Source organism: Myotis brandtii, unplaced genomic scaffold (assembly GCF_000412655.1).
Source record: "Myotis brandtii unplaced genomic scaffold, ASM41265v1 scaffold678, whole genome shotgun sequence".
NCBI classification, from domain to species: domain Eukaryota; kingdom Metazoa; phylum Chordata; class Mammalia; order Chiroptera; family Vespertilionidae; genus Myotis; species Myotis brandtii.
Window position 1 is genome coordinate 458398 of NW_005370648.1, and position 14465 is coordinate 472862.

The 14465-nt window shown below is 40.7% G+C and overlaps 1 protein-coding gene across 1 annotated transcript in view; it reads left to right on the plus strand.

Moving 5' to 3' along the window:
- The window catches only part of LOC102256657 (ral guanine nucleotide dissociation stimulator-like 1), a gene marked incomplete at its 3' end in the record, with an annotated part of 176593 nt that overhangs the window by 146928 nt on the left and 15200 nt on the right, over window positions 1-14465 (plus strand). Inside the window, exon 4 of the mRNA XM_005881328.2 lies at window positions 8978-9186. Within this exon, the coding sequence (XP_005881390.1) occupies window positions 8978-9186 (209 nt within the window). The remainder of the gene's footprint in view (window positions 1-8977; window positions 9187-14465) is intronic.

The window sequence follows — 14465 nt, forward strand, 5'->3', positions numbered from 1 at the left end:
TTTTACATTTGAATTTACAAGTCCACATTGACTGGAAAGATTTAGTTTGGGAGGGAAAAGACACAATCTGACAGTCATTACTGGAATTCTGAAATCCTGGGAAGTAATGATTTTACTGGCATTTTGGTAATGGAGCTTTGATTTTTATGCTTAATCATTATAATAATAGGTGGTGATAATAGGGGGAAGTAAATGTTTACTTTGTTTATAACCAAGCCAATCCCAGAGGAAAATGGGAGGAGAAGAGATCCCGCAATGTGGTATGCAGAGTAATAATCAGACTGAAGATTAAGTCTGGAAACACAAGGCCGTCGCCACCCCCTGCCTTCCCTCTCTGCACCTCCCCTTGACTCCCCAAGGACTGGTGAAGGAACGCTGGAAATCTCAGCGGGAGATAAAGGCCCACGAACTGTCTGTGGGATTTATGGCCGGCTGGGAAAGCTCCTGGGCTGAGGGGGAGCCTTCCATTCATAGCAGGCTTCATTCACCAGGAATATGAGGTCACACAGAAGCGCACTCCCCCCTGCTGACCTTTTGAGACAGAGGTTGGCTGGGCTGCACCGAAACAGAACAGATTCCAGAAAGCCAGGGCACCTGCTAGCCTGGGCCCTCAGGATATGAAGATCTTGGGCATTTCAGGCAGAGAAAAAGAGAGAGAGAGAGAGAGAGAGAGAGAGAGAGAGATTGATTGGGAAATTTACGAGGTCACTCTGGATACCAAACTGCATGCGAGGATTTGTGATGTTATTTGCCAAATGCAACAGTGACTATTTTAGTTCAAACCTTTCCCCTCATGTAACTCTAAATCCTTGAACTTTTCAGAATGCCACGTGATTTCTTCATTTTATAAAGTCGATGTCCAAGACATTGAAACTTTAAGTTAATGCCCTAGGTCCCATAGTCAGTCAGTCTCAGAAGTGGAAGTGGAACCCAGGTTAATTCATAACATCTTAATCATTAGCATTCTGAGTTTCAAGCAGAAAAGTAGCATATAAAAGTGAAATTGTTTTATTTGAAAAGTGTAGTCAGCAAACTTCCTGAAATCCACTTAATTTTGGAATCTGCTTCCTTAAAGACTTTGGAATCCTTAAAGGAGGACCAGAATGTCAGAAATAGGGATTTGTGTCCGAGAAGGTTGAGTCTGTTATGGATTACATTGGGCTGAGCAGATTCACAGCCAGGAGGACTACTATTTTTTAGGAGATGGAAAACACAACTTCCTGTTTCCCCCGGGAGAGTGTCTGGATTCTGTGGGGGTGATCTGGGAAACCCCGCTGAGACAGGATGGCGGGGGGGCTGGGATTGCTGTGTGATAAAATACTGGCTGTGATTTGTTATTACAGCCCCTTTAGCGTTTTCCTGAGGATGAAGAAGGGTATTCTTCATAGAAACCTGACCACATTCTAACATGTGGCTTCAAGCAAAGTCAACTCTTGGGGCTCTTGTGATGTTTTTTGTTGTTTTTTAATTTCTTTGTTGGTTAAGGTATTACAAATGTGTCCTCATCCCCCCATTAACCCCCAACCTCTTGTAATGTTTTTAGAGCACATTAGTTTGTATGCATATGCTCCTGTACCTCTCCCTCCATCACATATCTACTGTTCTCTTAGCTCAGAGACATACTTTTCTGTCTCCTATAAGATCAGTATCATAGTGACAATGCAAATCCCTTCACTGCAGTATACACGGAATGAGAAAAAGTGTTCAACCAGAATGAAGTTCTCTCTTGCATTTACCATTGACATAATCTGAGAGGGTCCCCTGAGCAGTGTGTGCTGAGAAATCAGCTCTCCAGAGCAGAAGTCCTGATTTATAGCCAATTTGCCGATTTCCGTGGTGTAATTCTACCATGGCTGAATTCAAGATACCAACATGATGTCACTGAACATGGAAGCGAGACAGTGTGTGTGCAGTTGGGTCTTGCAAGCAGTACCAGCTGGCTCCAGCACACCGCTGGCGAGACCTTGATATGTTTGCACAATGAGTTGGAAGGTCCATATGTTGGCATATATATTAATCTGGTGTGAAGATTTCTTCTGGGTTCTCTGCCCAGAGATGCCGCCACAGATCAGGTGATGTGTGAATTTGCCACATGCACAGGTGCTTCTTCTGGTGCTTGACATCTTTACTCTTGGAACCCTCTTGATTTTGGTCTTCTTCCAGGTGCCACCCTGTTCTACACATACTGCCCGGGAGAGCAAAGCCATTTTCATTGATGTAACTTCTTTCTATTTCCATCTTAGACCCCTCTCCCCACCTTTTAGATTATAACTGCCTATTGGACTGTCTCATGGAAAATCCCAAAGGTGCTCCAACACTTCTAGAGTGGAATTTAGTACCTCTGCCCCACAAAAATCTGCCCTCCCCTTTCTAGGTGATACCATTATTCTCTCCAATCATCCACAACTTGGAAATTATGTCAAGATTTTGAATTTTTTATTTCCCTTCATCTTCACCCTCTTAATCACTAAGTCTTGCCAACCCTGCCTTCTAGGTGCTACCATTATCTCTCCAATCATCCACAACTTGAAATTAGGTCAAGATTTTGAATTTTTTATTTTCCTTCATCTTCACCCTCTTAATCACTAAGTCTTGCCAATTCCTGAATATTCCCTAAATATTCCCCCCCCCCCCACTTGCTCTATCCCATTGCACAAGTTAAGGCCTATCTGGAGTTGCTCATCTGGAGTATCAACAACTTTCCTGCTGACTCTCAATTTTAAAGCCTCCCGTTCAATCTGTCCACACTGTGGTTTCTCTGACCATGTTTACACCTACAGAAAATGGAGTCTAGCTCACTGGGATTTGCTCCGATGCCTTCATCAAGTGGTACCTTGCTGACGCTGTAACCTCTGTCACATTGCTCCTGCAATCAGGATTTCCCCCTTCACACCTCTTTTCCTCTTAATGCCTTCGTGCTGGTCTCTCTGCCTGCTGTGCCCTCCCAACATGTTAACTCCCACTCTGACTTAAAATCCGATGCAATCATCACCTACTCAGGAAGCCTTTTCTGATGCAGCCTCTATCCTGGGTCCCTCCTGGTTCTTCCATGGTACCTGCCTCTCTCTCTGCCATGTTACTCACATTGCATTTTAATGGTATCTTTGTGTCCTTTTCTTCCATCATACGGAACAACTTGGGTGTCAGAACTACATTCTGTTTCCTTTATATCTGTACTGCCTTGCACAGTGCCTGGCACATAGCACTGCCAAGCTAATGTGTGGTTGAATAAGTAGATGAATACATGGATGAGAGATCCATTGTGAACCCTTTGTATGCACTTAGCATAGGGTTGCCAGACCAAATAAAAATACAGAATGCCAAGCTAAATGAAATATGAAATTCAGATAAACAACAAAAAAATTTTGTGTGAGTAGGTCCTAAATACTGCTTGGGACATACTTATACCCCCAAATTATTTAATCGTTTGTTATTTACCTGAAACTAAAATTTAACTAGGAGCCCTGTGTCTGACATCTCTGAATGGTCCATGTGTAAATATCTCACTGTATTCAGATGCACTGGCTTCGCCATGACACTGCTGTGTACTGTTGCTTTGCTGGCAAGATCATTTATTCTGTATATATTTGGGTGCTATGGATAGATGACCAGAGTTTTAGAGTCACCTCATGGCATTTCCTGTACTGTCTGTGGTTCCTTGGTGTTCTTAGTGGTGGTTGCAGGTATCCGAAAAGGGAGTATAAATGTACCTATGTTGCTCTGAGGTGTATGGAGAGATTCAGCACGTACCTTCCTAAAGTCTATAACACCTTGGGGGTGGGTGTTGGGTTTTCTTAGGGAGTCGGTCGTGACTGGAACAGTACTCACTCTGCTCAGGCAGGATGCCTGGGAGCTGATGTGCTGCAGACTGAGCATGACCTGGAGAAGGACTTCACACTGCCTCCAGGCTAACGGGCTGTTTATTTAGCAGCTCGCTGATAGAGGATCAGATAACTGATGCATTATTTTGATTGAAGGACACTTGTTTTTTTTTTCAAATTGGAAACACCCAACTTGTTAACAGTTTATGTTTTAGACAATGAAAGAGTATGTTTCTCCATGACTGGAAACAGAGTTGAAATATGGCACATTTCATCTCCCACATCCTCTTTCTCCTGTCTCCCTCATGCCAAAATTGATAATTATGAAAATTCCGTGGCAGAGTTTTAGATATTTATCCCTTAGGAGTCAGACATATTCTCTTAGGGAGAGCTGAATTCTAATGGCGGAAAGACTGGCCAAAAATACAGTCATGAAACATTTTTGTGGCCTCAGTATCATGATCTTGTCAGTAAAGCGATGGTCTCTGATTAGATCCAGATTGAGCTGTTTCCTGTTAGCGTGCTAACCCAGAGGGCAGGCTCAGCCCTCCACATCTTGCCTCGAAGTCTGGGTTATTAAACACTTGTCTGCCAAGCCCCTCCCCCCCCTTCACTTTTCTTTTAAACTAGAATTCAAAGGTATTGAGATATTACAAACAAAAAGATCCTAAAGTCTTAAAAGGGTTATGTAGCTCTAAAGTCTCTTAAAAGGTTATGAATATTTTGCTGCAAAAATGAAACCAAAATTTTAGTTTCTCCAGTTTGACCATAAGGCAGAGCATATATTTTCTTTTGTGTTTCACTTTTGTATGATTTTATTTTAAAATAATTTCAGTAATGAGCGGATAGATCATTTTTAAGTTTTTGCCCTCCATTTTGAAAATGTACTTTATTTGAATGTTGGTAAATTAGGACCCATCTTCAAACACCTCATCTTCCCCTTGATGTAGCAAGTAAATATTAGGGTGCTGAGCAGATGTGCAAAAGGTGACATTGGGCAAGTGCCCTGATGCCCTAACGTGCATTGTTAATTTGGGGGAGAGTAAGTTTAGGCACTAGAGCAATTCCTGTACTTCGCTTCATACATTGTCATTGATGCTCACTCATCGCCCTTAGAGAAGGATTTAAAAAATCTATATCTTTTTATTGATTTCAGAGAGGAAGGGAGAGATAGAAACATCAATGATGAGAGAGAATCATTGATTGGCTGCCTCCTGCACGCTCCCTCCAGGGGATGGAGTCTGCAACCTGGGCATGTGCCTTGACCAGGAATCTGATTCATATGTTGACATTCAACCACTGAGCACACCAGCCGGGCTAGAGAAGGATTTTTAAAATCAAAATTTTCGAAGTATTTGATTAGCCATCCTGTTAGCCCAAACAGGGTTCTTCCTAATTTACAGATGCAAACACTGAGGAGCAAAAACCTTTAAAGGGACTTAAGGGGATCCAGCATGCGCATTGACATATTTTTTCAGAGGAAAAGGCGGACTGAAAGGAAGCGACTGGGTTAATGAGCGCCATGATTTCATTCCCAAGGGAGAACGTGGCTTCCTGCCAAGTTCGCTTTCTGGCAGGAGAAGGGACCCACTTCATCAGGTCCTCTGACAAGCATTTTTCTCTGGGTTTGAGTTTTTGGCCACATCAATGCTCAGTGAAAAATTTGTTCTGTTAAATAGTTATTACTTTCAATAAGGAAGGATTTAGTTTTAAATTGGAATTTGCGTTGTGAGTCAAATAAGAATCATCAAATTACAGAGCTGTTTGGTAAGGGAAGCCTGACATTGTCACAAGGTAAGGAAGCGTGATGTAGAATTAAAGCGTGAATATTCCCGCCGACTGAGCTCTTCCTTTTCTTGTTGTTAACATCTGACACTGAAGTGTATTCTTTGACTGTCACTTTTTAGTATTATCAGGCTGGTAAGTATTTTGACCAGGTCTTTCAAAATGACTAAGTAAAACATGCAAAATATCCCTAAATTTTGGTATTAAGAGAGGTCAAAGAACTATAGATGTTTTTATAGAAGATAAAAGTTAACGTTATATTTGGTCTTCATTTTTCTCATTTTTAAATGAGAAGTGACAAATGTGAATTAAGTTTTAAATGCATCCCAGTGACTTACTAAGCTAACATTTTCCCTAACTTGGTTCATTCTAACATTCTACAAGATGCTGTGAGAATAACGGGAAGTTCACTTGTAAATGTGTGTCATATACCTTATCCTTCTCTTGGAGTTTTATAACGTATTAGCATATGAAAGACATTAAGAGATTCTAAAATAAAGCCATGTACTTGACTTTAACTCTACAGCTCCCAGACTTGACCTCAGCCCCTTTGGATTTGGAATGAATATTTTATAGTATACACATAGGGCACCACTGTACCAAGTAGTTAAAAATGTAATTAGTCTTTGAAACCTATATCTTTCTCATTTATTGCTTCTGGATAAAGTTAATCGATGCTCCTGGGAGACAGATAGGAAATATTAGGCCTGCTCTGAAAGTATACACAGAGTAATCAAGAACAGTTACTAGGCCATGATCTAAGTCACAGGCCTAAGGAAACATTTGGTATTTTGCTTGAATCAGACCCCCCTTTTTAGTATCTTCCAAAATTAAATACAGAAATAGTCACCAGTCCATAAGCTGGAGTGCTCATATTAATCCCTGTTGGCAGTTAGACATGGTGACACTTAGCTATTCTAATGCCTCGGGCAGAGATGGCCGCCACTTTGGTTTTACAGAAAGCAATGTCGCCTGCTAGCTTCCTTCCAGTGCTTTAGCTTCTGACAGGCCAGATGAAGAAAAAGCAAGCATGCTACATAGTAAGCACATGTCACTACTTAGAGATTCAGTTTTCCATCTTTAATTTTCACATGTCTGATTATTTCAATTGAGAAGAATTTGATATAAAACCATTCAAACTTACAATTCAGAGAAATTGGCTCGTGAGTCTTTGCATCACTTGGAATGATTACCTGCTTTAGAAACAGATTCTTGGGTAGGTCATCTTCCCCAGCACCTGTGAAGGACAAGTTAAGCTTTGAATACTGCATCTCTGTAAACTTTGATAAGCACAGATTTACTGCAGAATGTAAGGCATATCTGTATTGTTCTTTAACCTAATTCTCTTCCTTCATACTCAGGTTTTAAGCTGTACAGATTTTATCACTAATCACTTCTTAGTATTATGGTTTATGTCTCCAAGGTGCAGTTATACCTACCAATACCATTCACAGTTTCATTTTCATGTGACAGTTACTTCTCATGAACAGATTTATTCTCTTGTGCAATGCAAGTCTCCAGAAGGAAGGGGTCATGCTCCCCACCCTTTTCATTACTCCCCAGAGATCAGCCTAGGGCTGCTTGGTATGGCCACTTCTTAGTCAACTGTGTTGATTGCTGATGATATTAAATCAGAAAGCATATTGCCTTCCATGGACTGAAGAACATCAGATCATGGTCAGACCTCCATAGGTTTCCATGGAGAATGTATACCTACCATGGCTGATTTCTCAAGTTACCAGTATGATGTCAACTGGCTTACAATTTAGCAATCAGCTGCCCCAAGCCAGTGTGAGTTGGCTCCAGCTCACCACTGTGGGTGCTGTCTTTAAGAAGGAGATTGAACAGCCTTATAGAGACAGAGAACAAACTGACTGAGGAGGCCAAAGGGAAGGGATTTGGAGGTGGTGAAATAAGATAATAGGATTAAGAAGTATTGATTGGTAGTTACAAAATAGGATGGGGATTTAAGGTAAAGCACAGGGAATATAGTTAATAATCCTATATAATAAAAGGGTAATATGCAAATAGATCAAACGGCAGAACAACCAATCAAAGGGTAATATGTTAATGATATGTTAAGGCTGCTCAACCGCTCGCTATGATGTGCACTGACCACCAGGGGGCAGATGTTCCGACCAGTAGGTTAGCTTGCTGCTGGGGTCCAGCCGGTCCGGACGGAGGAGATGGGCTGGACATGCCCTGGAGCCCTCCCACGGTCCCTCCCTGGCCCAATCATGCACTGGTGGGGTCCCTCAGCCTGGCCTGCGCCCTCTCGCAATCCGGGACACATGGGGGGATTTTGGAGAGCCGGTTTCAGCCCGATCCTGCAGGCCACTCCCCTTGGGAAAGCACCAGATGCAGGGCTCATGGCTGGAGAGCGCTGCTGCGGCAGCAGGAGCCTCTCCCGATTGGGACTGATTGGGCACAAGCCTGCGGCAGGCACAGGGGCCAGGATGAGCAGGAGTGGACTGTGGGTTTTGGCTTGATCTGTGCAGGCCAACCAGAGGGACCCCACCTGTGCATGAATTCGTGCACCGGTTGGACTGTGGGTTTTGGCTTGATCCATGCAGGCCAAGCAGAGGGACCCCATCCGTGCATGAATTCGTGCACCAGGCCTCTAGTATTGTAATAACTATGTATGGTGCCAGGTGGTCACTTGCATTGTTGGAGGGAACACTTTGTACACATGAAACGAATACAAAATAGCATTGAATGCAAACTGCAATAAAAAATTTTTTTATAGCCCAGCCAGCGTGGCTCAGTGGTTGAGCGTCAACCTATGAACTAGGAGGTCATGGTTTGATTCCTGGTCAGGGCACATGCCCAGGTTGCTGGCTCTATTCTCATTGTGGGGCATGCAGGAGGCAGCCAATCAATGATTCTCTCTCATCATTCATGTTTCTATCTCTCTCTCCCTCTCCTTTCCTCTCTGAAATCAATAGAAATATATTAATTTTTCTTTTCAAAGGATGAGTTTGAAAACTTACCATGGAACAATACAAAGGAGATGATTGATACCATTTGCTAAACTTGCTCCTGGGGTTATTGAGAACATCCTTGATAAAATATGTCAGTAACCTAGTTCTTGATAGGATAGGATAGCAAATAGAAGCAAATGTAACCATGATGAAGTAATACCTCTACTTCTAGAGAGGAAGGGAACACACACCACCAACACCAATACCAACACCAACACCAACCCCCTACTCCACTGCACCCACAGGTGAGGGATGGCCTTTCATGGCTTGTAGGGAAATTAAATCAGAGCAAGGGAAAGCATGACTGTCTCTGATTCAGCGATTTCAGTGTTTTCAGTTTTCCTTTGCAGTGTTATTTCTCCAACTCACAACCCTGCATTTATTGTACAGGTGGAAGGGGACCAGCTCCCTCCAGGACATACTGTCAGCCAGTATGAGACCTGTAAGATCAGAACTATAAAAGCCGGCACCTTGGAGAAGCTGGTGGAGAACCTGCTGACAGCTTTTGGGGACAATGACTTCACCTATATCAGCATCTTCCTGTCAACGTACAGAGGCTTTGCCTCCACCAAAGAAGTGTTGGAACTACTGCTGGACAGGTAAGAATCGGAAGGCGGGTGAGAGGTGAGGGAAATGTAGGACTGTGCAGAGCGAGGGATGAGTTTTGAATCACCTGCAGTTGGTGCTGAGTGACATGTATGAGAAAGGATTAACTGGAAGGGGTGGAGCAAATGGCATGGAGATTATTCAGGAGCCACTTTACGGTCTATTTCTGATGAAGATATCTCATAAAAAATCTATGAGTTAGGAGTACATGCTGTGAATCTAGCCTTGATTGTTTATAGAGTTCACTTACTATTTGGCACCCTAAAATTTTGTCCATGTTTTTATAATTTCATATAATTCCAGTAAGTAACTGGAAGTTTTATTGGGTTTTGAGATTTAAATATGCTAATATGTGTGAAGTATGGAGCTCAGTGTTAAATCTATAGGAAGCAGCTCATGAATGGTGGCTGTAAAAATGATGATGATAATAACTTCCAACAACCACTGTGCATTGGCTGCTTTATGGACATGCACGTAAATGTCATCCCTGATTTATGTTAAGTCACACGTCACATATAGTAGAGCAGTGTACATTGTAACTCACACACCGATGATTGTATTTCCCCCTTTATTTCTAATTAAACTTTGTCTTTTAAAAAATAAGCCAGACAATTGTTTTAGAATCATGAGAGTTCTCATCCAGACCCTTATATTCTAGAGTTTCCTGTATCAGAAAGGAAATGAGATAGGATGTTTTTGTTGGAGTTGTTGAATACTGATTTTTAACTAGGTTTAAAAAGTTGACAATAATATGTCCTCATGTTAAACATTCTTATACTGTAGGAAGGTATAAAAAACACACACAAATATTTCCTCGTGGCTACCTTTTCCCAAATAACTTCCATCGCTTTTGTATTCTTCCCAAATTTTGGAGCGGTGTATGTACATTTATAGATATGTACATTTATATAGATATGTGTCATGCATGTGATATTACATATAGATTATACACTTAAATATGATATAAATAGAATCACAATACTCAGTCTGCTTTGAAATATTTTTTCCACTATTGTATCTTGGAGATTTATTTGTTCATTAAGGGAATTAACATATGTAAAGGGCTTATTGAAACAGGGCTAACATTTTGAAAGCTCAAATAAACTGTTGTTATTTCAAAATCAGCACATGTAGGTAGGTTTACCATATTCTTTTTATTGAATTGACTTTTCTATGGATAGACAGTTAAGCTCTCTCCAGTTTTTAATTTTTTTAAAAAAAATTTTTAAACAATACTGTAAAGAGTGTCTTTGAATATATATCTTCCGAGTATCTGTTTGAGAATTCCATAGGATAAGTTCATGGAAGAGTGATTGATAGGTCAGAATGTTTTAGCACTTGAAAATGTGAAAGGTATTACTAGATTGCCCTCCAGACGGCTGCACGAGCCACACTCCTGCCCACAGAGGAGGGTGCCCTTCCCTTGCTTTCCCCACACCCTTGCCAACTCTGCCATCAAAACTGTCTCTATCATGATCTGTCCACTGACAAATAACTCATTGTTTTTAAATGTATGTTTCTTATACTTATGAGTGAGGTTTAGCATCCTTTAAAATGCTTAATGGGGCCTTTGTGTTTTCTGTGAACTGTCTTTGCATATTCTTTACTTATTTTTATTTTGGACTCTTGTCATCTAATTATTGATCGGCTAATTACAACTATTTGTATATTAACAAAATTGGTGCTTTGTTTATCATATGTTGGAAATATTTTTCCTAATTTGTCCCTTGGGTTCAAAAGTTATTTATTCATATTCTTTTTATGAAGACATTTAAATATTTTTCTGCAATTATATCTATCAGTCTTAGGAAAGGCCTTTTAATAATCAAGTTCTATTCCAATGGAAATAAGATTATTGATAACAGTGGGCTTTTCTCAAGATATTTTCCTCATAGATGCATACAGAGTGAAATCATTAGGATCGTATGTTCTGTGTATTCAGGAGCCTTCACAAGATCTCTCTCCTTATCATGCATTGATCTGGTTATGGTAACTCTGGACTTAGAAAGTCCTGTAGATTTTTGCATAGCAGTAACTTCAAATACTAAGCCTGCAGTGTAAACCTGTGGGATTAGTGAGTCATTTTTTTCATAGTTTGTTTGCTTGTATAATACCTCTCACCTATAAATAGAACCTGAAGAATTATGTGAGTTTTCTCTTTGCTATTCTATTTTTAAAAAAAGGCTGCAGTATGCTAACTGTTGGCAGGCAGTAGGAGGAAATAGGTCAACCCCTCAGAACTCCTGCAAGAGTTTCTTGGAATGGGTGACCTCTTCTACTTCTGGGGTATCTCCATTGATTCGAGACTACAGATGGCCACAGTCAGCAAGGGCGCGCGCGTGAATTCCAGCTGCTCACCACAAACAGTGGACAGACACACAGGAACTAGAGTGTTTAGTCTATGACTCGTGGACATCCAGCTTTTATTTGATGATTTTAAAAAATCTTTTCTTTGTTCTCCTATTGTAGACATTTTTGGATTTTTAAAATATTAACTAGATGACAATGATTAAATAACGGAATCAATATGAATTCAAATTCCATGTAATTCAAACAGTCATTTAAGGTATAACTGAATGAAGAGTTAAGGTTTATCTTGAACCATTTGGATGGGCCAGGGCCTGGCCTTGAATTTAATCTCATAGTATGTTTTTCCTTGCGTCTGAGGTGAGTGGAATCATCACGTACCGAATGCCTGTGAAATGCCCAGGGCTGCAGGACACCATGGGTGAAACGGATATATAAGGCGTGGTTGGTTCTCACCCTGGTGGTGAATTTGCTGAGAAGCTGCATGTACTTACTCTCCAAAGACCCTCAGCTGCAACCCTCTCTACATAACTTATATTCATAATTTTGTATTCTTTTTCTTCGAGAGGACCCCTCAGATTACATATGCTGACCCTGCAAAACCTGGATCCACCCTGAGAACTTAATATTTTACTGCAGAAGATAAAGTTTACATTTATGAAACAAGTAGACAACCACTTAAGATGGTATAAAAATCACCCTAGCCCAGCCGTGGGCAAACTACGGCCCTTGGGCCGGATCCGGCCCGTTTGAAATGAATAAAACTAAAAAAAAAAAAAGACCGTACCCTTTTATGTAATGATGTTTACTTTGAATTTATATTAGTTCACACAAACACTCCATCCATGCTTTTGTTCCGGCCCTCCGGTCCAGTTTAAGAACCCATTGTGGCCCTCGAGTCAAAAAGTTTGCCCACCCCTGTAACTAGACCACTAATAGCAGGGCCACACAACTCTCTCAGGGCACAGAGAGAAAGCTAAGGCCCAGAGATGGGATGTGAGTTCCTTATAGATGCATCACTAGTTAAGGCATCTTTACTGCTAATAAAAACAGGACTAAGGAGACGGTGGGACTGGGCTATGTAGAAATTTATCTCTCTCTCCCTCTTCCTTCCTCTCTGAAATCAATAAAAATATATTTAAAAAAAAAGCTTTATATAAAAAAAGATGGTATAAAAATGAAACTAACATGCTCTGAAGAAGTTCAGAGAAATAAACCCCATTTATTTTGCTTCCTCTGCAGAAATTTGGAGTTGTCCAGATATGTACAAACTTTAACATGAGTATTTCTTCCTCACTCCATTTCCTACTCACATGTAGATCTTGTGACCAGATATTAATCTTTGTTTCATTTTAATCGAAATTCAGATTCTGTACAACACTGGGTTCTTAAATTTATTTTGGGGATTTTAATGTCTATAATTGGGAGGTAAGCAATTAAGTTGCATGAGCTTACCTTTTCTGAGTGTTTTTATTTATTTTAGAGAGAGAGGAAAGGAGAGGTGGGGGAGAGAGAGAAACATTGATCAGCTGCCTCACCCCCTACAAGGCATGTGCCCTGACCAGAAATGCAACCGGTGACCTTTCGGTCCATGGGACATTCAACCAACTGAGCCACTCCAGCCAGGCTATATACTATTTTCTTGTTAGGAAATTATAGTAGACTTGTTTGTGAGTCTCTGGTGTAATTTTAAAAATAATTTCTCTTGGTTTCATAATAATATATTGCTTATCTTTTGTGAAATTGACACTGAAAAGCTATTGTAGAATGTGCTAATCCTAACCAGCCAAAAATGGATTGAAGGCAGATGCTGCAGTATTTATTTACCTCCAGAGAAAAGCTTATTTGAAGTCAAGCTTTGATTTTCCTTAAGACTTCCAATCACATGGCTTTTCTTTTATGGAACTGTTTGCTTTCTGTGATTAAAAAAAAAAACTTTTTATAATTTTTTTTTATTCTGTTAATATGAACCTTTGTGTTTGACCAGTAGACAGTGGTTTAAAGTCCCTCAGGGCTAATTCCATGTGTCTGCGTTACCCTGTACTTGGGGTGATCAGCAATTCACAAGGAATCCTGCTTTCTGTGCTTCTCACCATGGCTCAGAGTTAATTCTAGGGCTCACTGGCTTCCTTTCAGTCTGAGAGAAAGTTTTTGAATTGTGGTTTAGTTGTTTGTATTGGGGCTTTGAGATTTTATCTTCTCTAACTTTAAACATACATTCCACTTAAAAATATATTCTTCCCACCACACCATTAAAAAAATGTAAGGGAGAAAGTTTCCTCTGAAAATACCCAATGTCAAGTGTAGGGAGAAACCTAACTCAGCTAGGGATCCTCACTGAGAGCCAAGAAGTGTTTGTACAGACATCTAGGTTTTTCTTCAGACAGCGGTCACATGAGCTACTTTTGGGATATTTATTGATCATTCTCTTTTTCTGCATCTCTCATAGCAGAAGTAAGCAAGATGCTAAGAGCAGGCAGAACAGGGGTGAACGAGGTCCCCAGAAACTTCTGCTAAGTCACTGACGGCACTCAGGCCGCAGCTTGGAAAGGACTGAGCAGGAACCTGAGTTAGCCCGTCATTTCAAGTGCATTCTCCAACGGAGGACTTCCGGAGGGGACTAAGGTTGCAGCCACCCGTTAACATGACGCTTTAAGGCCAGTGTGGCTTGAATTTGCTTACTTAGGTCACAGAGAGGAGACTAATTCAGTGGGTTTTTTTAACTTATTTCTTCTTCCCATGTTTGCTTGCCCTGAGTTTTCATAGACGTTATCTCATTTAATTCATCTGTCATTACATTACTCCCATGTTTACAGATGCAAATGTTGAGGCATAGAAACAATCAATCAGTTAGTGGCAGAGCTGGAATTAAGATCTCCATCTTTCTGACCTGGAAGCTCTTTATTTACTTATTTAATTTATTTATTTTAAATCTTTATTGTTGAAAGTATTACATATGTCCCCC